This window comes from Micromys minutus (genome assembly GCF_963924665.1).
Source record: "Micromys minutus genome assembly, chromosome: 21".
Lineage (NCBI taxonomy): Eukaryota > Metazoa > Chordata > Mammalia > Rodentia > Muridae > Micromys > Micromys minutus.
The window spans coordinates 27,936,790-27,963,341 of record NC_137956.1 but is presented as its reverse complement, the minus strand read 5'-3'; the positions used below and the strand labels follow the sequence as shown (position 1 = coordinate 27,963,341).

Here is a 26,552-nt window from a genome sequence, read left to right as displayed (position 1 = left end):
CCTCTTTCAGGCTGGAGAGATGGCTCAGTGGTTAAGAGAACTGACTGCTCTTCCAGAGGTCCAGAGTTCAATTCCCAGCAACGACATGGCGGATCACAACCATCTGTAATGGGACCAGATGTCCTAGTCTGGTGTGTCTGAAAGACAGCTACAGTGTACTCATATAAAATAAAATAAATCTAAAAAATAAAAGCCCTCCTCTATTTCTTAAAATAGAGCTTAAATCCTTTGGGATGGAGTAAAGTAATCCCATTTTACAGACAAAGAAACTGAGGTTTATTATACAGCCAGTATTTAAAAACAAAAAAGCCAGCTCCAGGACTTATCTTCCTAGTAAGAATTTAAAATCTTAATTTCTGCCCCAGGCACTTAAGCCTATAGTGTCAAAACTCATAAGACTCAGGCAAGAGGACTTGTAAAAGTTTACATCAGCTACATAGTAAGTTCTAGATCAGCCTGTGCTATAATGTGAGGCCCTATCCCAAACAAACAAAAGTTTAATTTCTATGGTTATGAATTAGCAGGATGTGACTGCCAAAGAAACAGTCCTATTGTTTTAAAAACCAATGTAAAGCCAGGAATAGGCTCCTATCCATAACCCTGGGGAAGGAGAACAGGGGAAAAGAAAGAGGTGCAAACCTGGCAAGCCAGCCAGTCTCGCCCATCAATGAGCTCATGGTTCTATAAGAGACTGTCTCAAGTAGACAGGGTGGAGCGTCCTGGAGAAAGGGCTTTGACCTCTACCCCCGAGTGTGTACACGTTCACAGATAATGGTATCTGCACATGCACATTCATACTAGAACAGAATAGTATAACCCATAAATAAGTCACTGGCCCTGTGAAGTGTTTCAGATAAAAAAAGTGACAAAAAAATTCTTTAGAAAAGTTTAATGATGAAAAATATTTTGTCAGCCATATGTTGTGGCACATGCCTAAAATCCTAGCATTCAGGAGGCAGAGCAGGCAGAGCTCTGGGAGTTCGAGGCCAGCCTGGTTTACATAGAGTTCCAGGACAGCCAGAGCTACATAATGAGACCCTGTCTTGGGGAAATCGGGGGAATATTTTGGCGGAAATGAGAAGAACTGCCGGGTTTCAAATGCACACATGTAATCCAAGCACTCAGCAGGCTGAGTCGGTTAAGTAAATTGCTGTGAGCTTAGGGGCAGTCTGAACTACCTAGTGGGTAAAAGGCCAGCCTGGGCTATCCAGCAAAGCCCACAAAAGAGAAGGAAAAGGAAGAGGAGAAACAATAGATTATAAGTATCTTGAAATATCTGAAATAAGAACAAACCATGAAAATACAACTTCCAGCTCAGTAAAAAGAAACAACTTGGGGCTGGAGAGATGGCTCAGTGGTTAAGAGCACTGACTGCTCTTCCAGAGGTCCTGAGTTCAATTCCCAGCAGCCATGTGGTGGCTCACCACCTTTTGTAATAAGATCTGATGCCCTTTTCTGGTATGTCTGAAGACAGTTACAGTGTATTTGATAAATAAATAAATAGATCTTCAAAAAGGAAAGAAAGAAACAACTGATTAAAATCTGTCCTGTGGTGGTACATGCCTGCAATCCTAGCAACCGGGGGTAGGGGTAGGGCTTAAACTTGAGAGTTGCTGCAAATTTGAGGCTAGCCTGGAATATATAGCAAAAACCTGTCTCAAAATGCAGGCACAAAGTTATTCAAATAATTTTGTCTCAGAAACTATGAAAATAAACTCTCAAAAGTGTAAAAATAAAAGTTGCCTTGCAAACCATTTCTAAGGGTTCATTAGCCTTCAGGAATCCTTAAAAGTCCTGTTATCACAGGTTCAGATAGAAAGGAATAAAGTATTAGAAAGCAAGTATGTGTAGTTTTTTTGGGAGGCTTTGAGGTGGATTGTTTAGAGGAAAACACAGGATGAGTTCTCACCATCCACCCTGTGGGTCCCTGAGACAGAGGTAAGGTCCAAAGGCTTGGTGACAAGCACCTTTACCCACAGAACCCACCACTTATGCCAGCCCCAATTTATATTTAATCACCTTTAAAAATCTTTAATAGCCTAGTTTCTTCTGAGATCCATCATGACACAAACCAAGTAAAAGACGAAGAAAGGCATGCACAGCCTGTTTCAAGGTGAAGTTTTGTTAGAGCTATTTCATACCTTCGGTGCTGGGGATCCAATGTAGGGTTTAGGTAAGTACCTGCCACTGAGCTATGCCCCAGCCCTCAAGCTGTACTGGGAGCTCAGAGCTCAGTAAAGAATTTTGGCTGCCAGGGTAAAACTTACACATGCCAAGGACTACACATTCACAAGGGTAGAGAGCAGGGAATTACAGTCACAAAATAGTAATATGAATAATTAAGACTCCTTTACTTCCTTAAATAAACAGCCTGTAATTAAGGCAACTGAAGAGTTTAGTAGGTCTTGGGACTTCCTTAACAAATGTTAAGTGCTGCATTCCTGAATCTGCAACCACATGCCAGCACTGTGCTACAGACACCAAGTCTGCCATAACTCTAAGCTAGTTCCAGGCACAAGATGTTCTAAAACTAAGTCCGCCCAGAGCCAGTGCACAAGCCTGACAGAACCTGGGGTCTGGCTGTCGACTTTATTCCTGATGCAATTTGAGAATGGACATTAGATCTAGCAATGGGATAGTGGCAAAGCTTTAGTAAATCCCAAGATAACCAGTGACTGCAAAGGGCAAAATGCAAAATAAACCTTTTATACTCAACAACGAATTCTGCCACACTGAAAAAGAGACAAATAACTTAAACCATACTGCCTAGTTATGAGGATTTCAAACCATTACAAGAACAGAGAACAAATGACCCAGAAAATTTCTAAGTCAAATGGAACACAGCAGCTGACTCTGTAGAGAGGGGTCTTCTAACCTGTGGGTCATTACCCCTCTAGAGGGGGTCATTCTTGCCTAAGCCCATCGGAAAAAACCTAAATATTTACATTGCAATTTTTAACTGTAGCAAAATCAGTTAGGAAGTAGCAACGAAATGCTTTTATGGTTGGTGTCCAGTCATAGGAAGGTTGAGAACCACTGACCCAGGGGAGGCAGGATAAGGGGTTGGAGCCCCTTGAGATGGAAGGAGGAAAGACAGAAGTATTCAAAGACTCAAAGGCACTTTCAATAACTGCTATTGAAAAAGAATGAACCTGTTACTGTTTCTGGTTGTGGAATTTCTGGTGTTGCAGCATTGGGAATCAAAGGCTTTAGGAATGCTAAGTAAACATTTTGCCAGGCCAGGCTACAAGCCTGGTAACTATTTCAACCGAAAAGGTGAAACAACATGGGGTTCAGAATCTCATCCAGAATCCGGGGCTAAGTTATGCATTTAGTAGAAGTGAGCTTTGTTTCAAGTGCATTCTGGAGATTAGACCTTTTCCCTCTCCCAACACCCTCCCCCTCCTCGCAGAGGCAGATCTGGTCCACAGATTTATAAACTGAGTCCACACAAAGCACCCGAACACCGGCGAGTGAGTGTCCACGCACTTCACTGTGCCATCTCTCGGCGGGAGCCCAGACACTTTCCCGCTGCTCTGTGCACAGCAACCATGGCCTTGTGCAGAATTCCTCCAAGAACTCGTGCCGAGAAAGTAACCTCTACTTGAAAGGAAAAGTTCTCTTGGGGAACCCGGGGGTCTTCCAGGTAGGGAGAGCTTTGGAACTCTTAAAAGCACCCCGCAGAAACAGACCGGAGGCTTGTGGAACACGGAGCGAGGAGGGAAAGTCGGAAGACCTGAGTGAGAAGCCGAAGTCATCCCCTTGCCCTTCCTGATCCCTGGTGATGGCGAGCTTGCGGGGCTCGGGAGCCTCCTCAGGTATTCGGGGGTTGCTTGGCTAGGCTGCAGAGAAACCCTGAGGACAAGCTGCGACTCCCGCGACAGGGCAGGGAGGGCCGGCCAGCGGGGGCCACGCCCGGTCCAAAGGCCCCTGGCTTGCAGGCCCGCGCCCTTTCCCGGACCTTACCGCAGCTCGGTGCAGAGGAGCCGGCGGTCCACACAGCCCTCGGCCCACTCCCGGGGAGAAGCTTCTTCGCTAGCCGCCCCTCCTCAGGCTGGGCCAGGTCCGGTCGGAGCGAGCTCACGCCCGCGCAGCCGCGGTCTTCGCGCGCGTCGGAAGCCTGCAGTGCAGGAAGGGTCAAGGCGCGCCCCGCGTGCCAGGAGGCGACGGCCGCACAGCCCAGCGCGCCCGACGCCGTCCGCCCTCAGCGACACGGCCGCGGCGCCGCTTCCCCCGCGCTCGCTTTGGCGGCGGAGCAGGACGGTGCGCGCCGATTGGCCCTCGGGTGGAGTGACGCGCGCCGACGCTCCCCGCCGATTGGTCGGGCCGCGGTGCGTGTAGGGAGTAAACAAAACCCGCCCCCAGGCTCGCCACCAGGGCGAGAGGCAGAGGTGGGCGGCGGGTTTGCGGGAGCTTGCTCTGGCCCTTTGACCTCCAAAGCCGCTCTCCGCTAGGGGCCGCCCTGAGACTCTGCCTGCGGCTGGTCCCCTGCCACCTAGAGGGCTGCGGGGCAGCCTGCCCTTCCCCCTCCACCACTTCAGCCCCTCACCTCACCTCCGCCCACCACCTCGCTTCTCCGGCTCTGGAGTGTGGTTCTCTGTTGCATCCCATCTCTTAAGACCGGAACTAGGGTCCTTACATCTCGGCCATGGACCTTTGATGGACTCCAGGAAGACAGAGGGATAACAGTGACCCTGAGGCCACATGTGGACCACTGAGGAAGTGATCAGGCTTCAATTCCTGGGAAAGTGTAGCTATAAATTAAAGCCAGATGCCCTCAGTCACATCGAAGTTGAACAGAAAAAGTTGGAGGCACACATTCTTCAATACTCGGCCATTTATTAAGTAATTCAGGTTGGCTTAGTAGCTCATAATCCCAGCACTCCGGAGGCAGACACTAGCGAATCTCTGAGTCTGAGGCCAGCCTAATCAACATAGTGAGTTCTGAGCCTGCCGGATTTAGACACTTAGACTCTGCTCTAGCTCTTCCAAAAAAAAAAAAAAAAAAAAAGTGTTTTGCCCTTTCAAGTGCGTGGATCTTGTATGAGCTATAGCTACTGTGGAAGTTTGTAAGTAAGATAAGAGAATCCGACTTTAAAATGATACTTTGATCTTTTTCATTTTACTTTCTTCATAGCTCTATGAGCCAAATACTATTTGTGATGCTAAGGATATGTGTACAAAAGAGTCAAAAATTCTTGGCATTACTGGGTTTACGTTCCAATGAAGTGAGAAATATGATCCTTAAAAAATGCTAAAAAATAAAAATAAATCAAGTTATCCCAGGATTCAGTAGGTGGAGGCAAAAACAGAAGTTCAAGGCCATCCTCAGCTACAAAGCCAGTTGGTGCCAGCCTGACTTACATATGGTGTGTTTCATAAAAATGGGCCCCAACAACAAAACTAGTACATTTCAAATTGGTTTGGGTTATAAAAACAAAGTAAGCCCAGAATGTCAGTAGTGTGATAAGGGAAAATAACTGTGGGAGGTTGTAACAACTCTGCTATTGATATAAATACCAGCCCAGAGTGTCAGCACATGCTTCTGGGAGGCAGAGTGAGGAATTTATACCAATCGGGTCTGCATGAGACCCTTTCTCAAAAAAAAAAAAAAAAAAAGATAGATGGATAGATAACAATGAGATCCTTTCTCAAAAAAATGTTGATGTACATAGGTAGAAACAAAGACAGACAGACAGAATAAATCCATAAAGAGATGAGGGAGTCGAGGGAGCAAACACCTTTGGCTTTCTCTTTGGAAGATTTGAAATCTATTTCTGCACAATAGTTATGGTAAAATCTTCCCAAAATTCCACCCAAGTGACTGATTTATTTAATTTCTACAAGAAATTTTGTTAAAGTATGTATTCAACTTATTTAGTAAATATTTACTGTGCTAGGTAATGGTGGTACACACCTTTAGTCCCAGCACTTGGGAAGCGGAGGTAGGCAGATACCGCAGGCCAGCCTCGTCTACAAAGTGGGTTCCAGACAGCCAAGGCTACACAGAGAAACTCCATCTCAAAACAAATTAACAATTCTGGCATTAAAGATTTTAAAAAAATCAGCATGACAGAAATAAATCTGTACTTCAATACAGTAAAGTTATGAAGTACCTCAACATGTATAGCCACAAGAGAAGCAGACACATTAAATGTCTAGGCTAATGTGGAAAAAGGAATGCCCAGAATCACGTTATCTGACAAGTAAACACATGTCCAGCTAGAATAGAGGGGATGCAGAAGTGTGGAGATCAAAGGACAACTTGCAGGAACTGGTTCTTGTCTTCTACCATGGGGGTCTTGGGGACCAACATAACGTTTTCAGGTTTGGCAACAAATGGCCTTACCCTCTAATCCATCTTGACATATTTCCTTAACTTCTCTGTAAACTAAAAACTTGAAAACAATGTTAATTTGAACCAGTCACAGTGATACATGCCTTTAGTTCCAGTACTTGGGAAGCACAGGCATGTAGATCTCTCTGAGGTCATAGCATGGTCTACATATTGAATATGCGTTAAGAATCATGTCTCAAAAAGCAAAGAGGAAGAAGAAGAAGAGGAGGAGGAGGAGGAGGAAAAAGGAGAGGGAGACGGAGAGGGAAAGGCTCTGGAGAGGGAGAAGGAGAAAAAGGAAGAAAAAAACCTCTAAGGTGAACAATATGAAGTTACTGCATGGTTTGGTGTGCTCTTGTGAGAGTTAGCATGAGACATGCAGTGCACACAGTTAGTGTGCAGTACAAAGCCCCTTGTCACTCTTTAGCACTGCCTTTGAGAGAGATCACTTAAAAGTCCACATTCCACAGTATCTTCCAAGGCCCCAGAGTAAAGCACACAGTAGAAGGCTTCAGATTTTCCATACACTAGTTTGATCTGGCTGTGAATTTCCATGACCTAATGAGGCTATGCTGTAGAAGACAAGTAAACACTGGTTTCACAGCAGGCCAAACATTCAGAACAAGGAAGAACAGCTTGGGTTTGAAGCCAGATACTGAAAGTTCTCTGGTACGGAATAAATTGAGTTGCTCTAGGGATGAAAATTCATGTAAATCAATTTTTCATTCCCACTCATAGTTTCAATTTAGCAATGTGCACAAAGAGCTTTCTGTTTCCCTTCTCATCCCCCCATTAAGGGATCCTGTTTCCTCTGAAAAAGAAATTAAGTCTTTATCATCTCCAATGCCAGAGAATAGATGTCTGAACTTTGATGGTATATTTACTGACTCAGCACTTATTAGGCACTTACTGTGTGCCAAACACTGTACACAGATCGGAAACACAAGCACAAATGTCTCCAAAGCTGTTAAGTGGTATCTCATGAGCTTACAACAATCCCTCAGCTCGCCAGGTTAATTGTGTATTTTATCTGCTAAACTTAACTTACTCTGAAAAGGAGTCTCTTGTCTGACCACCTCCAGCTCTTTCCCTATAAAATTTCATCTGCCTTACTAGCATGTATTAAAGGTGCAATAATTCACTTGGATCTGTATTGGGCTCTAAGTGCCTTCAGAGTCAGAGCAATTCCTTTTCAGTGCCATCATTGATAATATACAGCAGCTAGCCGAATACAAAATACAGTAAGCATATTCAAAAAGAGAAGCAAAGTAAAATGAACAAGGCCCGGTAGTGCACAGCTGTTACCCTAGGTACACACAGAAGACTGAGACTGGAGAATTGTGAGTTCAAAGCTAACATGGTGTACAGAGTGAATTTAAAAACAACCTTAGAGGTTTAGAAACAGCTTTAAACTGATATTTAAAAAAAAAAAACAACTGGGCATGTACCTCACAGAGAGAGCATTTACCTATAACATACAAGACCCTGGGTTCAGTCAGATGGGGACATATACAGATAAAACCAACCATGGTCAGGCCTGGTGGTTTCTGCTGTACTAGTGAAGCAGAGACAGGAGAATCAGCCATTCAAAGCTTCTATTACATAATGAGTTCAAGGCAGCTCCAATTTAAAAAAAGAAAAAAAAAAGTCTCAAAAATAAGCACAGAGCCGGTGAGATGCTACATGGATGTCTTAGTCAAGGTTTCTATTGCTGTGATAAAACACCATGACCAAAGAGCAGCTTGGGGAGGAAGAGTTTCTTTCGCTTACACTTCTACATTGTAGTGTATCATTCATTGAAGGAAATCAGGTCAGGAACCTGGAAGCAAGAGCTGCTGCAGAGACCATGGAGGGGTGCTGTCTACCTGCTTTCTCCACATAGCTTGCTAAGCCTGCTTTCTTACAGAACCCAGAGCCATCATCCCACAGATGACCCCACCCACAATAGACTGGACCCTCCTCCATCAATCACTAACTAAGAAAATGTCCTACAGCTGGATCTTATGGAAGTGTTTCCTCAAGGGAGGTTTCTTCCTTTCAAGTGACTCTAGCTGGGCCAAGTTGACACAAAACTAGCCAGGACAATGGATAAGGCTCTTGCCACACACACCAGGCAGCCTGATGAAAAGTTAAATCACGGTGGGAGGAAAGAACAAAGAACTCCTGTCCTCTGACCTGCACGTACACACCATAGCACAAACAAGTCCAGAGACTCACATAGAGTAATAATAAATAGGTAAACTTTTACAAGTCAACCTTCCTCCCGCCACTCCTGAGGCAGAGGCAGGTGGATTTCTGTAAGTTCCAGGCCACCCTTGAACTACAGAGTAAGTTCCAAGACAGTCAGGGGTACTCAGAGAAACCCTGTCTAGAAAAACCAGAGGAAGACGAGAAAGAGGAAAAGGAGGAGGAAGAGGAGGAGGGAACTTTTTTTGTAAGTATGTGGGCTTCAGAATCATCAGTGGGAATGGGGCTATGAAAATTGCAGGCCTATTAAAGTCAAGAAATTTCATGTGATGTGGGTTACATATGGCTTCCTGGTCTCCTCTGACTTTAATGTCCTAGGACTCGCCCAGGGAGTTCTCATTAAACTTTGTGTTCTATGGTATGACCCGATTCCACGTTTCCTACAAGCACACAAAGGGAAGCTGTTGTCACCTCACTCAACCAAACACACTGTGAGCAGAAACACTCATTTTGACACCTTTCTAATTACATAGAAAATCTGCTGTCAGAACAATTCCAAAAAAGATCTTGCTGTTGTTGTTGTTGTTGTCTTGTTTAAAGCATTCTCTTCTATGCCCAGTCCATCCAATGACTGAAGAAAGGAAAAACACACTAATGGAATGTCCACCCGAGGGTTGTCTGGCAGCTGTAATCTTAGTATGCACAGATTATTCAGTCACTGTAACAGTGCAGGTTAGAATGGAAGCCTCCAATTTGAAATGCAGCCTCACCGTTGCTCATTTCTGGAAGCTGGAAATTAGGGCAGTAAACCAATTTCAGTTACTCTTCAAAGCATGTTCTTTATTTATTTATTTAATTTATTTAATGTATGTGAGTACACTGTCCCTGTCCTCAGACACACCAGAAGAGGGCATCAGACCCCATTACAAATGGTTGTGAGCCACCATGTGGTTGTTGGAATTTGAACTCAGGACCTCTGGAAGAGCAGTCAGTGCTCTTAACCATCCAGCCTGGAAAGCAAGTTTTTAATTTCCTACCTAGTTTTTTATTTATCTGATCTCATTCTGTAACCCAGGCTGACCTGGAACTCTGCATCCTCTGGCTTCTGTCTCAGCTACTTGAAGAACTCAAGTCTAGCCTGGGATTACATGAATCTCTGTCTCAAAAAGCAAATAAATAAAAATGTGTATAAATATTCTTGCTGATGAACATTCTGGGTTATTTATTTTACCTCCTTTCCCTCATATTTTAATGCTCTGAATTCCTTTGTACATGTCTCTTGCAGTGCAGAGATCTAAGTTTGTCTTCTGCAAACAGGGTGACCAAAAAAGAAAAAAAGAAAAAATCTTTTTAAAAAGAATTTAGTGTGTGTGGTACAACGCACATGTGAGCAGGCACGTTCCTCTATATGTACCTGTGCAGGCCAGAGGGCAACACTGGATGTGTTTTTCTATCTTATTTTTTAAGACAACTCTCTCGCTGAGCCTGGAGCTTGCACAGCGCTGGGAACCACCCGTCTGGGCCCACTTCCTGACGCATAGCTGTCTGCAGCCTCACCCAGCATTTTTCACAAGGTGACTAGAGATAGAACTCGAGTAGGGCTCATGCTTACATGGCAAGCACTTTACCATAATGAGTCATCTCCCCCAGTCTCCTATAAAAACAAGGTTTTTCTTTTGAGGCAAAGTGTCACAATGTAACCATGGCTGTCCGGAACACCTTTATGTAAGTAGTCAAAGCTAGGCTTCTTCTATCAAAGAGCTGCTCAAAGACCTGCCAGTCTGTACATCCCAAGCGCTGGGATTGAAGGTGTGTGCCACTGGGCCCAGCTTGTCATAAGTTATTACATTCTGGCGGTTTATTTGGGGATATAGCTACAAAGAACAGGAGCGGGAAATAGCTAGAAAAAGTCAATCCAAGGATGTTGCTAAAATAGTCACTGCTGGAGTCTACTGAGCCTTGATCTCCTGGGGACTGTTTGCCAATGCTCATCTTACTATAGGAGCTCTACCACACACAGTAGCACACCGGTAATCCCAGCACTTGGGAGGCAGATCAAAGTCGTGAATTGAATATTTAAGATTCTGTCTTAAATAAATTAATAAAATACAATCTAAATATGCTGTGGCTAAAAAAAAAAAAAAAAAAAAAAAAAAGCAGCACCAGGTTCCGGAGCGGTCCACTCCTGCAGAGCGTGCGGTCTGCGAGCCACGAAGCCGTGCGGTGTGCAGAGCCGTGAGTCCCACGCAGACCCCAGCTTCCTTTGACCCAGGCGGTCCCCTCTGCCCGTCCTGGCTGTTTCTGACCCTGGTGGTCCACGACCGTCCCAGCTTGTTTTCACTCACTTTCCCTTGGTGGGTGGTTACCCCGATTCTGCCGCGGGGTTTGTGCGTCCCGCCACTACGCTTTCTTTTGAACTCAATTAAGTCACCACATTAATGAACACACCAAAATACTCATAATAACCTGTATTTATGTGCAGAGAATGCTTACATCCGCTGCCATGTTGGCTTCCAGCTCCTTCCCCTTCTACCTCTTCCTCTGGCTCCTTTGATTTTCCTCCTTCCTCTTCTCTCCTGCCCTACAAAAACTTTATCCCACCACACTTTCTACTGTCTAATCATGGATCACCTTGACATCAACCTGTGTAAACATAACACCAAGGAACTTTATTAAAATATAGAATTTTATTCTTGAGATCTGAGATACAATTTTAAATTTAATCTGTGTGTGTGTGTGTGTGTGTGTGTGTGTGTGTGTGTGTGTGTGTGTTGATACTGGGAATTAAACCTAAGAACTCACATATACTAGGTATACACACACACACACACACACACACACACTTTTTATTGTTTTGTTTTTTGAGATAAAGCTCTAGCTGTTCTGGAAATTACCATGTAGACCAGGCTGGCTTCAAAGTCAGAGATCTGTCTGCCTTTGTCTCATGACTGTTGGGGTTAAAGGTGTACCCTACCATGCCCAGTCTATACATACATATTAAATCATCAAAGTGCATCATCAATAATGAATGTCATGATGGGAGATGATTCTACATGGAATATGTTGTAGTTTCAATTCCTGTTGCTGACAGGTTTTGAAAAGGTTTATTTTGTTCACAATTCCAAGTTACAAAGCATCATTTTGGGGAAATCAAGGCAGCAGGTACACCCAGCAGCTAATGAGATTACATCCATACTTGACATGTGGAATAGTAGAGATGGCTCAGAGGTTAGGAGCGCTTTCTGTTCTTGAAGATGACCTGAGTTATGTTCCTAGCACCCACATAGTGATGTTCACAACTGTAATTCCAGCTCCCAGGGATCTAGGATTCATGACCTCTTGTAGCTTCAAAGGGCATCTTCCTTGAACACATATTGCAAACACATAAATAAAAATAAATCCTTAAGGCATGCTCACAAGCCAACCTGATCTAGAGAATTCTAGATAAACCAGTTCCAGATAACCTCTTCTTATCTGCATAATGGCTCTGTCTCTCCGTCCTCCTCCTCAGAAGACTATCACTTCGAAAACACAGTATCTCTTCCTTTCCTTAAAGATCTCTGTGCTCATCATTATCCAAATGTCCCATGGGCCTTGACCATCAGAAAATAGAGATGCTTACACTGTGATACACAAGATTACAGTTATGAAGTAGCAACAAAAGAGGTAGAGATGAGAGTGAGTTCAAGGTTACCCTCAGCTACTTAGGAGATTTGAGGTTACTCAAATATTTAAGGATAGGTTTGAGGAGATTTATGCTACTTCAGAATGTCTTACAACGTAATGGATGCTGGTGAGCCTGCCTGCTCCAGGGAAATGGGACAGGGAGAACTGACTCCACCTCCTGCAGATGGCGGCACTGGGTAGCCGAGCCAGGCAGTGCTAGAGGGCTCCCCCTGGTGGTGAAGATCGGGGAGAGCCTGCACACTGACCAGCTGGGCTGCTACACACACCTAGATTCAGGGCTCTGATTTGACCCACCCCCAAATCCATATCTTTTGCTAACAGTGGGTACGTGTGAAGGGGCCCCTCCAGGGTTACAGGATCTCCATGGCCCAAGGCAGCAACAGGATAACCAGGAGAAGTTTCAGTGAGGAGACAATATTGATGTCACAGACACCAGAGATCTCAGGCCAGACTGATGAGCAAGTGAAGACGTGTGGACAGGGGGTTAGACTGTGGGACACTCTGTGACATGCTCCAGTTTCCACCATGATGAGGCTTTTTTTTTCATGCTTTGATTTCTGCTGTTATTTTTATGTGTCTTACGAGGGGGAGGTTGCAAGGGTGAAGGGTAGATATGATGATGAGATGAGCCAGTCTGGGGTGCATGAGGTGAAACTCACAAGGAATCAATAAAAAGTTTAAGAAATGATGATGATGATGATAGGATGGCATACACAGGCCATGGGGTGGTGGTACACATTTTTGATTCCAGCACTCAGGAGGCAGAGGCAGGCAGATCACTTTGAGTTTGAGGCCAGCCTGGTCTACAGAACAAGTTTCAGGACAGCCAGGGCTACACAGAGACACCCTGTCTTGAAGAAACCAACAACAAAACAAATACAGAAAAAATGTTTTTTTAAAAAAATATGCATATGAAAAGCATTTCTATTGCTAATTTCATCTTTAATTTTATTAAAGATCTATAAAAGGGTTTATGACAGTCTCAATAACTATTTCATAAAACCAACATTCATAGTAACAGAGAAATAAGGCTATAAATTTACTGATACATGAGAATTCAAATCTACATCTTTGCTAATTAATTTTTCACAAAATCATTCTGAACCTTTATATAAAATCATACCATTGCACAGAGTTAGAAACATAATGATTGTTTTATATATATAAAGTATGTGTCCCGGACACACCACAGGACACTTTAAGTAAAGTCACCTTGTTTTTGTTTTTTCACAGTGTGAGCCCCGCACTGTGTAGCGAGCACAGGAGTAAAAAGCCCTTCTACTAGGCACACTGTAAGACAGTGTTCAAGATGCTGTATAATTTTGCCTTAAATGAGTTGAAAAATCCTATTTAGTGACTTCTGAAGTCTGATATTATGTTTAAAACTTTATTAGAAGATAGGGCTCATTTAGTAAACAATCCGATTGGCAAACTGACAAAGACGTGAACAGAGACTTAAAAGATGATGCCAAGCAGACGGCAAAAAGCACATGAAATAATATTCGACATCACCAAATGCTGGCGAAAGAACATGGAGAGACTGGACCGCTCACACATGGACGGAGGGCAGAAACAAAATGGAGCAGGTACTCTGTGTGGAGGCTCTTTATCTTCTTTTTCCATTTTGCACCTCTGGGGATCAAACCTAGGGCTGTGCACACCCCACAAGCACCACAGCACCACCACCTGTGTGCACACCCCACAAGCAACACACCACCACCACCTGTGTGCACACCCCACAAGCAACACACCACCACCACCTGTGTGCACACCCCACAAGCACCACACCACCACCACCTGTGTGCACACCCCACAAGCACCATACCGCCCATCGATGAACCATTTGAGATCCCACAGTAGTTTTTCCTACACTATCCCAATAGTGATCTAGATATAGGGGAAAAAGCAAAGGGCAGAGAGGCTGTAAGAACAGAATAACAGTACTTCAGAATTATCCAATTCCGAATCTTAAAGGTTCAAGGGTACATCTGAAACTTCTTATCCCTACTTGAAAAAAACACAATCTAAACTTCCTAAAGGGATTCAGAATCCTCCAAGTTGACTAGAACCTTCTTTAGACTATTTTGGGGGTGACTGTAGACTCAAAGTTGGAAGACTCGGGCATAGCAATTATTTCTCCTCAAAGAACTGAAAAAGTCTTGCCATCCTCTTGAGCTGTACTATTTAACAGTGATAACCAGTCCACAAATCCAGGCACTGTGGCTCTGATAGACCTTTAATAGCGGAACTTGGGAGGCAGAGGCAGGCAGATCTCTAGTTCCAGGATAGTCAGAACTACATAGTGAGACACCGTCTCAAAACAAAAACAAAAACAAAAACAAAAAAAAAACCCCAAAAAAACTAAAAGACAAAACAATAGAACACACACACACACACACACACACACACAACTGGTCCCCAGTGTAGGTGTTTTGATTATTTAAGGGGCTATTTCTGAGGTTTCTTCTATAGCACCAGAGTGTTGGGCACTCTTTAAATACAAGGCTAGTTAGCTGCAGTCTAATACATAAAGCCTGTGGATGAAAGTTTCAAGTACACTTTAAAATGCTAAAAGTAACTGTGCATGTTTAGCATGCACCAGACTCTAGGGTGAATTCCCAGGCCAGTAAAAAGAAAGCTACTATACTTATGTGTGTCTGTGCAGAAATATATTTGGACATCCAGACATGTGACTTTTTTACAATAAACAACATGCCTCTAGCTGTAAATATCTTCCTTTTAGACAAGTGTAAGATACTATCAATAAATGTAAGATGGAAGATATTTGTGAAGTAAAAATCCATCCATGGGCAGGAAGGCACGGTGTTAAGTTCTTGCGGGGTGCAAACATGGCTTTGGTTTCAGGAAGCATAAATCTAGTGAAGGTTTGGGACACTGGTCCTTCCCTTGTTCAGAGCTAAAACTGAAGCAAAGTCAGACTTGGTGATTCATGCCTGTAGTCTCAGCACCCAGGAGGTTGAGGCAGGAACACTGCCATGAGGTCCAGCCCAACCTGGGCTACAGAGTAAGACCCTGCCTCAGAAGGACCAGGGTAGGAACAGATGATCTACAGAATAGAGCTGTCATATCGTGGGGCCAATGGCCACTAACTGCGAACACACAGGAGTAGAGCTGAGGTATATTAAGTACTAGAAGAGACTTTAGGCTGGGATGTAGCTCAGTAATAGAATAGTTCACTATCAAGCACAAGGCTGTAGGTTTAATCCATCTTCAGAGGTCATGGGTAAGAGACCCAAACAACCAAAACATTTTCTTCATTACCGAGCAAAACAAACTGAACTTTAGGATGCTACCTACTTTTTCACTGTTAAGAATTCATTTCCTAGGAGAAAACAATGCATAGGATACTGGAAATGGTACTATATTCACCAAATCCTCTTTTTTTTTTTTTTTTTTTTTATTCTAACAGCCTCCATCAATGACATTCTCAAATGACAATGATTTTTTTTTTGCCTCCCAGGATGGTCAATGTTGGCAGGCATTCGGGGCTGTAACACCCACGGGAATGCTGAACAGTGGAGGTCAGGGATACTGCCGAGCATCCCACTGTGTCCAGCATAGCATCCCAAAGCAAAGTCAGATCCAGTTCAAAATATCCATGTTGCAAGATGTGTCAGCACAGGCTGTTAACTCCAGAACTCAGGAGGCAGAGGCAGGCAGAGCTATGAGTGTGGAGACAACCTGGTCTACATAGTGAGTTCCAAGACAGCCAGTGCTACACTGAGACCCTGTCACAAAAACAAAACAAAGACCAATGCTGACCCTGAGAAACCACACCACTGATAAATACAAGAGATTTGAAGATCAGTAAGTCATAGATAATGCAGTTAGTATCATTGTAAGACAGGCTACACAGGAACACTGTCCTTACTGAGTTTGCTGGAGACCTCTTAAAATGCCTGAAGGTCTATAATGGGAAAATAAAATACGCTAAGAAATATTAGCACACTAAAAATTATTTGCAAAAGGCAGATGAAGGGACAATGCTCCTCAACTGTTTTTGATTAACAAACTGTTCCTACAACCTCAAAAGCAAATGACATATTTCTGATTTTACTTAACTATTACAAGAATCACTAAGCCCTGTCATTAAAATATGGTGAGAAATGCCAAAAAGCAAAAGATTAGCTTCCAGAGCCACAGAAGAAAAAGTCGCTGATGTTTCAATTCAGATGAGACATGAGTTACTTTTCACAGTATCTGAAGGGCATTTATCCTGCATTCCGCAGCTGTTGGTTAGGAAGAGGGTAGGGAAGGAATGGCAAACAGCCCTCCAGTAGTTAATATCACAGCTTAGTCTCTCCTGATACAAAGGGACAGCATTACTCCCTAGGAAACCATACCTATCAGCAGAACCGAGAAAAACATTCCACAGCATTCCCACGGGGCAGCTTTCACATGATTGAGGAGGAAACCCTGCAGTGGCCACAAAGCTGTGTAAAAATGTAGAAGAGAAAGAAAAAGATACCTAAGATCTGATTTGCTGTAGTAAACAAATACGACTCTAACAAAAGCATTTCCAAACCTTTTACACTCTGTATTACTATGATGGAGGCTGTGTGCACGACACCATGCACATGTAAGTCATAGGAAAACCCTGGAGTCAGTTTTCTCCCTCTACCTTCTTTCTGGGGACTGAACTCAGGTTAGCAAGCCTGTATGGCAAGTGCTTTTACCTGCTGAGATATCCTGCTGGCTTGTCTCCAAAGGTTAATAAAATTAACAAAGCTACATGTTTGCTACAATGTTTCCATTAAGAAACTTTTTTTTTTTTTTTTTTTTTTTTTTTTAGCAATGGAAGACACTGGGAGCCCAAGAAAATAATTTGCAGAAAACACAATGTACCTGTTATTCTAGAATAACTGACTCCCAAATGGACATTTGACAAAGGCAGCAACATTCCCTCCAACAGTTGCTACTTTAGTGTCATAATTATGTAGAAGATGGTTCTAGAACAGTAGCACTTTTATGTGAGATTGACTGGGAGCAAGTTCATGCACACTCAAGGAAATCCAAATCCCCATGGAGAGAGGGGCAACAGAGTTTAGTAAGAGAGACTGGACCACAGTCAACAATTTTATACTCCGTCTGAGGCTCCTCTCTACTGATTCCTCAACCTGCTTCCAGCCATAAAGCCTGGTTTACGGCAATTGTCACTAAGCACACCTTTCATCAGCTTATCAGCCAGCCTCTACTAGCTCTCAGAGGTGAGTAGGACAAACACCAAAAACCACATCGAGTAACCCATGAAGGCAATTCTTAAATTACCTATAAGCTAGGGTGCTTCAAAGTAAACTGTGATGGCAAAGTAAACTCTCACAATCCCGGCACTTTGGGAGACTAAGTCAAGAGGACCTGGAGTTTTTAGGCTAGCCTGAGCTACATAATGAGATTCTGTTGCCAAACAAAACAAAATAAAACACCCCCCCAATCCTAACAATAATTAAACTCTTTCAAGTAGGCACTTAAAAAAAAGGGACATTCATGCAAGCATTTCAACAGGTCAAGAAAGATAAAGAACCAGAAAGAAAGATGTACATGAACTGCTTGCATTTTATAAAAATAGAATGTTACACAGAACTCTGAAGACTAAAGTAGGGGGCTCCAGAGTTAGAAACTGACATGGGTTAGACAGCTAGATCTTCTCTCAAACAGACAAGGTATTTTCAAAGACAGGGTCTCACTGTATCTCCCAGATTGCCTGGAATTCCCTGCATTGTTTGCACAGGCTCCGAGCTCATGCCCGGCCTCAGCCTGGAAAGTTCCCATATTTGCCACCATTAACTTCAATATCCTTTTCAGTCCACTAAGATGTGTTTCCCAATGGATGCTGAGTGCCTACCTAGGCATGATGGTGCATGCCTATAATTCCAGAATCTGAGAGATGAGGCAGGAGAATCTCAGGCTTCAAGCCAGCCTGGGGCTATATGGTGACACTACCTCAACAGAAACAATGAAACAGAACAGTTTGGTTGTGCAAGGAAGGATTAAGGTAGCATTTTTCTGCACAACAAAGGAAAGCGATGACTAAGGAGGTCACAGAGGAGTGCCATCAGAACTCATACAAGGATGTGACACCTAATGGTTATGGCTTCACAACATAAAATGTTTTCTCAAGTAACCCTCCTTTTCAGCTATGTGGATTTCAAATAGCCCTCTTAATTTTAAATTTTAGAAAACATTTCATCAATTGTAACAGAATGTGATAGTGCCTGACCCAGAACCATTAGGGTAAACGACTGTGACATATGTGCCATTGACCCTGTATAAAAAAAGAGGACTCACAACTACCAAAATGCAGTTGGGAGTGGACAATGTCCTCTGGAAAACGCTAGAAGAAAGAAGACGCAACTTTGAGGCGTTGATGCCTGAAAGTTTCACTAAAATTTGGATTTTAAAAATAAGTATTTTTCTTTGTTCGTTTGTTTGTTTGTTTGTTTGTTTAAAAAAAGAGCCAGGCTTCTTCTCTTAGCTTGTGAGGCTTGTTTCAAATCTTCCCCTCTTGGCCACGGTCATGCGGTGGTCCATTGAGCCTCTCCCATGGGCACATCCTGTCACCGGCCTGCAGGTTTCCCTCGGCTCTTCGGGGTTACGTCTTGTTATACCAATTCATAGAGCGTTTCACGGCTTTCACCCAGTTCTCCATATTCACCTCATATTCCTGCCACTTCTTCTGAGGCTTGAAAACCATATCGCTTTGCCTCAGCTTCTGTAGCTCTTCCTTGTCTGCCCAAAATCCTGCAGATTAAAAAAAAAAAATCTCAAAATGTAAGGCAAATCATGGGTTTGTGAAATGTATCTGTCAGGACATGAGTGTCGTATCAAGGGGAACCATCGGCATGTTCCATGCAGTCTGGGACGCTTGCTGCTTTGGACATTCATACATGACCAAATACATACATACCCTAGTGAACAGATACACAGGATATTAAAAAGACACCTTCAATCTCCGCACTCAGGAGGCACAGGCAGGTAGATTTCTGTGAGTTCCTGCTCTACAGATGGAATTCCAGGACAGCCAAAGCTACACAGAGAAACCCTGTCATGAAAAATTTTTGTTCTTGCTTTCTAATTTTAGTTTTATTTTTTGAATGGCATTATAACATTTTTTTTGTTTATATTAGTGTTGAACAGACAGCTTCACACACAACAGGCAAGTGTTCTGTCACTGATGCACACACACACACACACACACACACACACACACACACACACTTCTCCAACCCTCTTTCAACTTCATTTTGTGACAGGGGATCACTAAAAATTTCTTTTTCAAACAGTGTTTTGTATAAGTTATTTAAATACCAATCCAAAACAAAACCTAGCATATATTGTTTTTCTGGAAAGGCAAATTTTAATTCATAATAAAAGGTGGACAAAGAACACATTTGAAACTATTTCACAGCCTCTAATGATAAGGTGTCTTGTTAGGAAGCTCACTATTCAAATATTTATTTATTTGGTTGGTTGGTTTGGTTTTTCAAGACAGGGTTTCTCCGTGTAGCCCTGGCTGTCCTAGAACTCACTCTGTAGATCAGGCTGGCCTGGAACTCAAGAGATTTACCTGCATCTGTGCCCCATTTTCTCTCCAGAGCCAGGCTCAACCTCAAGTGTTTCTTATAAATTATATTTTCTCTTATCAACAGCAAGATATTTTAAATGACACTTATGTATGTGTTTGTGTGTGCTTGCATGTGTGCACACACCCACATGCATTTTTAGATAGGACCCATGCTGCTAGTTTGGCCTGGAATTATTAATCCTCCTGCCTCTACCTCCTGAGCTGGAATCACAAACAGGCATTTGATATGACACCCAACATAAAATTCTGTTAGAAGCTTAGGCCACTGCTGCCTCTTCTGGAACCCATACCCTAGTGGCTCCATAGCATACCATCGATCTTTGAGGGGTTATCACAGATGTGACCACCACTTGCATCTGTTTGATCATACAGAGACCAGAGACTGTGGCTTTCACCTCTTAACGCCCAGCAGTGACTGTCATGTAGAAAGTGCTCAATGGCTGCTGTGAGTAGAACGGTGATCTCTCTGCAAACCCATCAGACTGTGCACCTCAATGCATCTGATCTTTTTTTCAACTATGCCTCAACTTCCAGGCCTCAAGGTTCACCCCCAGGGTCTGTATCCATTGACAACCCTATTGGGTTGAGCTAGAACTTCCTTTCTCCACTAACTTTTGCTTTCATATTGTACTGAGAAACTTCACCCCAGACCATCCCTTGCTAGAGACTGAAGTAGCTGACATTGAGATGCCCTTACTTCCCAGTCTTTCTTGTCAAGTTAGGATGGGACAGTTAGGTTCATAAGAGAGGTAGAGGATGGCTGGTGGGCCAGAAGTGTATGTGTGAACACCTCTGTCATTCTGCAAACTAGGAGGAGCTCACAAGGAAGAGCTCCTTCTTATAAAGTCCACACATACCAACAGCAAGGCCAGCAAGAGAGGCTGCACCCAAGCAGGACATGTCGAAGTGGGCGGGTCTGTCTATCTTCTCGTTAATCAGGTCTGAGGTCATCTGCATGACGAAAGCGTTGTTACAGACGCCTCCATCTGCCCTGCAGGAAGCAGGATGCAAGGTAAGTATTAGAGCACCATAAACTAGACTTTTAGGAAGTTAACTTTTCGGGGGAGAGTGCTGGAAGTTGAGCCAGAGCTTTAGCGGTGCTAAGCAGGCCTGTGTCACTGAGCTGCCACCTCAACCCGCCGGCTACAGTTCTATTTTTACTAACAAAATGATACCACTTGGCACTGAGCTTATGACAAGATCTTTACAACAGAAACAAAACCACAAAGACCTCATGAAGCCAGGGATGGCCTGGGCTCACTAGTTGAAGACGTTCCAATTCTCCTGCCCTGCCCCCCGAGTGCTGTGAAGAGGCATGGTGGCTGGCTTACGGGATCTTACTGAGTAATCCTGAGATACTTACCTTTTTATTCTTAATGTAGTTTGTTCTTTGAGAATTTCACACATCTACATAATTCATATTAACTATTCTTACCCCTCCCCACCTCCCACCTCCCGACTAGCTGTGTATGCACCCCTCCCCTACAATTTCCTCATGTCTGTGTCTATTCATCTAGTTTTGTGACCCACTGAGTTTAACTGGGGCACCTGTGTGGTTGTGGCTTTGGGCTCTCTGTTGGAGTCTGGTAGGCTCAGCAGTGTGTATCCAACAGAAGACATGACTCCCCTTCTCCCAGATAAATCCTGCTCTGTATTCGGGTCTCTGTATTGCCACCTCTCATTTGTTTTGCCACTAGCTCAAGATTATGACGAGATAAGCTACAGCCAACAGAAGAACTCATGTGGAGATGGCTCAGTGGTTAAGAGCACTGACTGCTCTTCCAAAGGCCCTTAGTTCAAATCCCAGCAACCACATGGTGGCTCACAACCATCTGTGATGAAATCTGGTGCCCTCTTCTGGTGTGTCTGAAGACAGCTACAGTGTACTTAGGTACAACAGTCTGATGCTTCCACACCAAAAAGATAGCTACAACACAACAGTGTGATGTTGATGGTTTGTATATAACACACTTAATCAGATCCCCGGAAGAATCATATTGTGCTATATTCTCATAAATCTAAAACTAGCGCGTTTCTCTCCAAATTGCTACGACCAACCATTTTATTCCCAAAGAGCTAGGCATAAGCTTTAGAAGCCATGGGGGGGAAAATAAAAATAAGTATCAACCCATCATTTTTTAAATTTCTAGTTGGATTGTTTTGTGGCGATAGGGCTCAGACCGGGGGAAATGGTGGAAACTCTGAGCTAATCCCAGGCTGATTTACCTGTACCTCCGAGTTGGACCTGTTAGAAACAAAGCATACGTACCGGATATTCGTGACCGGAATCTGGATTTCTCTCTGCAGCATATCATATAACTGTTTGTTCCTAGTCATAGACAGGAGAACTATTGAGAGCATATTCTAGTCAGAATTCTGTATCTCGGTCTGATGCTTAGAAAAACAAGAACCATTTGTATTCACTGGACTTGATTAAGGAAATACTGGCCAACCGGACATCATCTACGCTATGCTCAACGACAGAAGCTTGGGGCCTTGTGTTTTCTGTATTCCTGCATGATAGTGTCATTTTTATTTTTACAATTAGATTAAACTTATTGTCGGCCTATTTCAAGTGGTTATTACCTATTTAATCAGTAGCCCTTACTATGACACCTTACTCAAACAAATGTTAAAGTGCCATTACACGATCCTTATATATGACAACTTATTTTTGAAGACAGTGTATGGGTGTTTTGCCTGTAGGTATGCGTGTATACAACATGACTGACATGCCTGTGAGAGCTAGAAGAGGACAACAGAGTTCCTGGAAGTTACAGATGGTTGTGAGCTGCCACGTGGGTGCTGGGAACCAAACCTGGATCCTCTGCAAAGCAACCAGTGCTCCTAACCACTGAGCTAGCTTTCCAGTCCCCAGTGTGTGTGTGTGTGTGTGTGTGTGTGTGTGTTTGTGTGTGTATGTGTGTGTGTGTGTATGTGTGTGTATGTGTGTGTGTATGTATGTGTGTATGTGTGTATGTGTGTACGTGTGTGTGTACGTGTGTGTATGTGTGTGTGTATGTGTGTGTCTTTAATGAGAGTCTCACCTAGCCAGCATGACCCTGAACTCCTTTCCTATATAGCCAAGGCTGTCTCTGACCATATCTTATTAGTTTTATATTCCAAGGCCCCAGCATCATAGTCATGTGACCTCACATTTAGTAACAGTTCCTCTTTCTTTCTTTCTTCCTTCCTTCCTTCCTTCCTTCCTTCCTTCCTTTCTTTCTTTCTTAAGACAGGATATCATTATGTAGCCCAGGATGGCCTAGAATTCACTATGTACACCAGGCTGGCCTCAAAGTCACAGAGATCCAGCTGCCTCTACCTCCCAAATATTAGTTATTTTTCTTCTTACAATGGACAATATAATTAGAAAAAGAGCAAACTTAAGGGAGGAAGAACTAATTTTTGGTTCTAGCTTGAGGGCACAGCCAATCATGACAGGGAGGTATGGGTAGTGAGGTGTGAGGTACATCCGCAGTCAGGAAGCAGAGAGAAATGCACAGTGCTCATGTCAGTGGGTCCTCCGATCTCAGTTAACCGACATAGAGCCTCTCTTATACAGAGCCCAGAGACTGGTCTCCTATGTGATTCTAATCATTTCAAGCTGACAATCAGTATCAACCACACACGGCACCTGTCCAATAACCAAAAGACTAAGGAAAACATATGTAAAGAATAGCTATTAGTCAGCTTTTGGTTGTAACAGATTGCTGTTGGTTTAATTCTCCCTTGTGAGAAGCACAGAGACAAAATTCAGGCCCTCACATTTGCAAAGTGCAAGCTATAATACTGAGCTATATTCCCAGCCTGGACTATCTAAAAAATCATCCCATTTCTAAGTGTCAAATCTAAGTGGCACTGTTTTAATTAAATATGGGAAAATTAGAAAACTAGCCACAAGAATAGAGTATATTCCTGTATGTATATATACTCTATATATAATATATACATTATATATATATATATATATATATATATATATATATATATATATACTATATACTATATACTATATACTGAGTATATACTATATTCTGAGTAGTTAGGGATTGGAGAGATGACTCCATGATTAAGAACACTGGCTGCTCTTCTAGGAAACCTGGGTTCAATTTTCAGCAACCAAACGGAGGCTCGAATAGTCTGTAAGTCTGGTTCCAGGGAATCCAACACCCTTTTCTGCCCTCTGTAGGCATTGGGAATATATGTCATAGAGGCAGGCAAGACATGATGAACATAAAATAAAATGTAGATTTTTAAAATAAGATAAAATTTATAACATGTACAAGCTCACTGAACTGAAGGTATGTGTTTAATTAAATTAAGAGGGTTAGCAAGGTGGCTCAGCAGGTTAATCTGGAGACCCTAGATCTCTAGATGCCTCACAGCGGTAGAAGAAAAAACTGAGTTCACAATGGTGCCTTCTGGCCCCACACATGTGCTGTGGTGCAGAAACATCCCTACCCAAGCACACACACAAATAGTCAGTAATGAAATAAACGTCTTGAAGTAAAATTAAGAGAAGCTTCTCTTTCATTCTATGAAATTAAGGCGCTCACACCTGTAATTTCAGTACTAGGAGGCTAAGCAAGAGGCTCACCATGAGTCTAAAGCCAGCCTGGGCTACAGCTGAGTTTCAGGCCAGTCAGGGTAGTATGATACCTTCTCTCAGAACCAAAACCAAACCAAACAGACCAAACCAACCCTTCAGGAGCTGGAGAGATGGCTGGGAGGGAGGAACAGCACTGTCTGCTCTTCCGGAGGTCCTGAGTTCAAATCCCAGCAACCACACGGTGGCTCACAACCACCTGTAATGGGATCAAGTGCCCTCTTCTGGTGTGTCTGAAGACAGCTACAGTGCACTCATATACATAAAATAAATAAATAAACCTTGAAAAAAAGAACACTTAATGCTCTTGCAGAGGACCTGGGTTCAGTTCTGAATACCCACATGGCAGCTCACAAATGTCTGTAGCTCAAGTTCCAGGAGGTCTTCTGACCTCTGAGGACTTCTGTATGAATGTAGTACACATATATACATATATTCAAGCACACACACACACGAAATTAAAAAAATATACATAGTTTTTTAAAAACCCACCAAATCATCATCATCATCATCATCCTTCGGCCCAACAGAAAATTTCAGTTTGGTAACAAGTCTATAAAGGAATGTACTAAGTCTGAAGGTGACAGAGGGAGTCCTGACAGGATTTACCTGAAAGCTATTGACTCCAGTATTGCTCGGACGAGATGGTATTTACTAGTGGAATGCTTCAAACCCATAAAAGAGGCACAGGCACAGGGGTCATTGAGTGGTGCCTAAAGAAAGAGATAAAATAGCAACATTTATTTTCTAAATTACACCTACAGGCTTGATAGCAGAATGTTTATTAAACAATTTAAGTTACAGACCAAAGAGCTGGTTCGGTTTTTTTTTTTTTTTTTTTTTTTTTTTTTTTTTTTTTTTTTTTTTTTTGAGACAAGGTTTCTGGTATCTTAGGATGTCCTCAAACTTGAGGTGATTCCCCTGCCTCCCACGTGCTGGGATTATAAAAGCCTGTGACACCATGCCTGGCTAAAGACAACTTTTTCTTTTTCGACTCAAGGTCTTGCCATGTAGCCTCAACTGGTCTAGAACTCATTAAGATAGACCAGCTTGTCCTCAAACTCACAGAAATTGACCTGCCTTCTGTCTTTCAAAGCTAGGATTAAAGATGCTTCTCAGTCTTTTTATAGGGTTCTCATACCTAGTCTTGAATTCACTATATTAGCAAAGCTAGCCTTGGACCCATTTCCACCTCAGGTTTCACCACGCCTGAGGTTTTAAAAATGTTTGTCTGTCTGTTGACTTTTTATGTACAGCCCTTGTTCTTGTAGGTGTGTGCCACATGTGTGTATGTACCTGGGAAAGCCAGAAGGGGGCACTAGATCCCCTGGAGCATTACACACAAGGTTCTATACAGACCTTTGTAAACTGGGAAGCAAACGCTGGACCTCTAGAAGAGCAGCTAGCTGAATCCTTACCCTCGCCTCCTTTAAATAGTATACTGTGTATTATTTGTGAGGGGTGTGGGTGATACGAAGCTATCGTGAGTTGTCAAAACAGTCACTATAAAATCCCTGAGCACTTTTCTTTCCCTCAAAAGGATCATGAATGAGCTAACCAAATCCTACTTTTGTAGCTGTTGCAAGATTGTACAGTCTGTCAGGGGTACCATAGGTTAACTCCATCTCCCAAGACCCTCACAAACTTTTGCTCCTCATCAGAGAGCAAGCAGGGTGAATGTTACATTGTTGCACATCAGTTTCCTCTAAATTGAAACTTTATCTAGGAAGGAGGGTGGGGGCTCATGAAAGGGGACCTTCCTGGGAGAGTAGGAATTTGAAAGTCTTTAAGGAGGAAACAAGGCTAACAGAGGAGACTCCCCGACATTGCTGAGATTTCCAAGACTTGCGGAGCTGTAGCTTTCAGGAGTCACCTTTTTGGTGACAGGGCTGCTTTATAGAGCCACGTTTTTTTTTTTTTTTTTTTTTTTTTGGTTTTTGTTTTGTTTTTGAGTTATCTTTGTCTTTGTTAAACACCTGTACTACCATTAGTAGCCCCAATAAAAATATACTTGTTCACCAAGTTTGCACTATGTTGTTATTAAACAGTCTGCTTTTCGTTGGTTCCCTTTCTGATGTATGTATGTGTATGTTGTATCTCCCCTGAAAACTCTATCATACAACACATAT

The 26,552-nt window shown here is 43.0% G+C and overlaps 2 protein-coding genes across 5 annotated transcripts in view; both read right to left on the bottom strand.

Moving 5' to 3' along the window:
- Window positions 1-4,228, bottom strand: part of TFDP2 (transcription factor Dp-2) — a 121,285-nt gene extending 117,057 nt beyond the window's left edge. For all 4 annotated transcript variants that reach the window (XM_080934933.1, XM_080934925.1, XM_080934928.1 and 1 more), the window contains exon 1: window positions 3,967-4,228. The gene's annotated coding sequence lies outside the window, so the exon portion shown is untranslated. The remainder of the gene's footprint in view (window positions 1-3,966) is intronic.
- A 14,593-nt stretch (window positions 4,229-18,821) lies between these two features.
- Window positions 18,822-26,552, bottom strand: part of GK5 (glycerol kinase 5) — a gene marked incomplete at both ends in the record, with an annotated part of 50,599 nt that continues 42,868 nt past the window's right edge. The window contains 4 exons of the mRNA XM_080934924.1: window positions 18,822-18,970; window positions 20,672-20,805; window positions 22,084-22,143; window positions 25,033-25,136. Of these exons, the coding sequence (XP_080791050.1) occupies window positions 18,822-18,970; window positions 20,672-20,805; window positions 22,084-22,143; window positions 25,033-25,136 (447 nt within the window). The remainder of the gene's footprint in view (window positions 18,971-20,671; window positions 20,806-22,083; window positions 22,144-25,032; window positions 25,137-26,552) is intronic.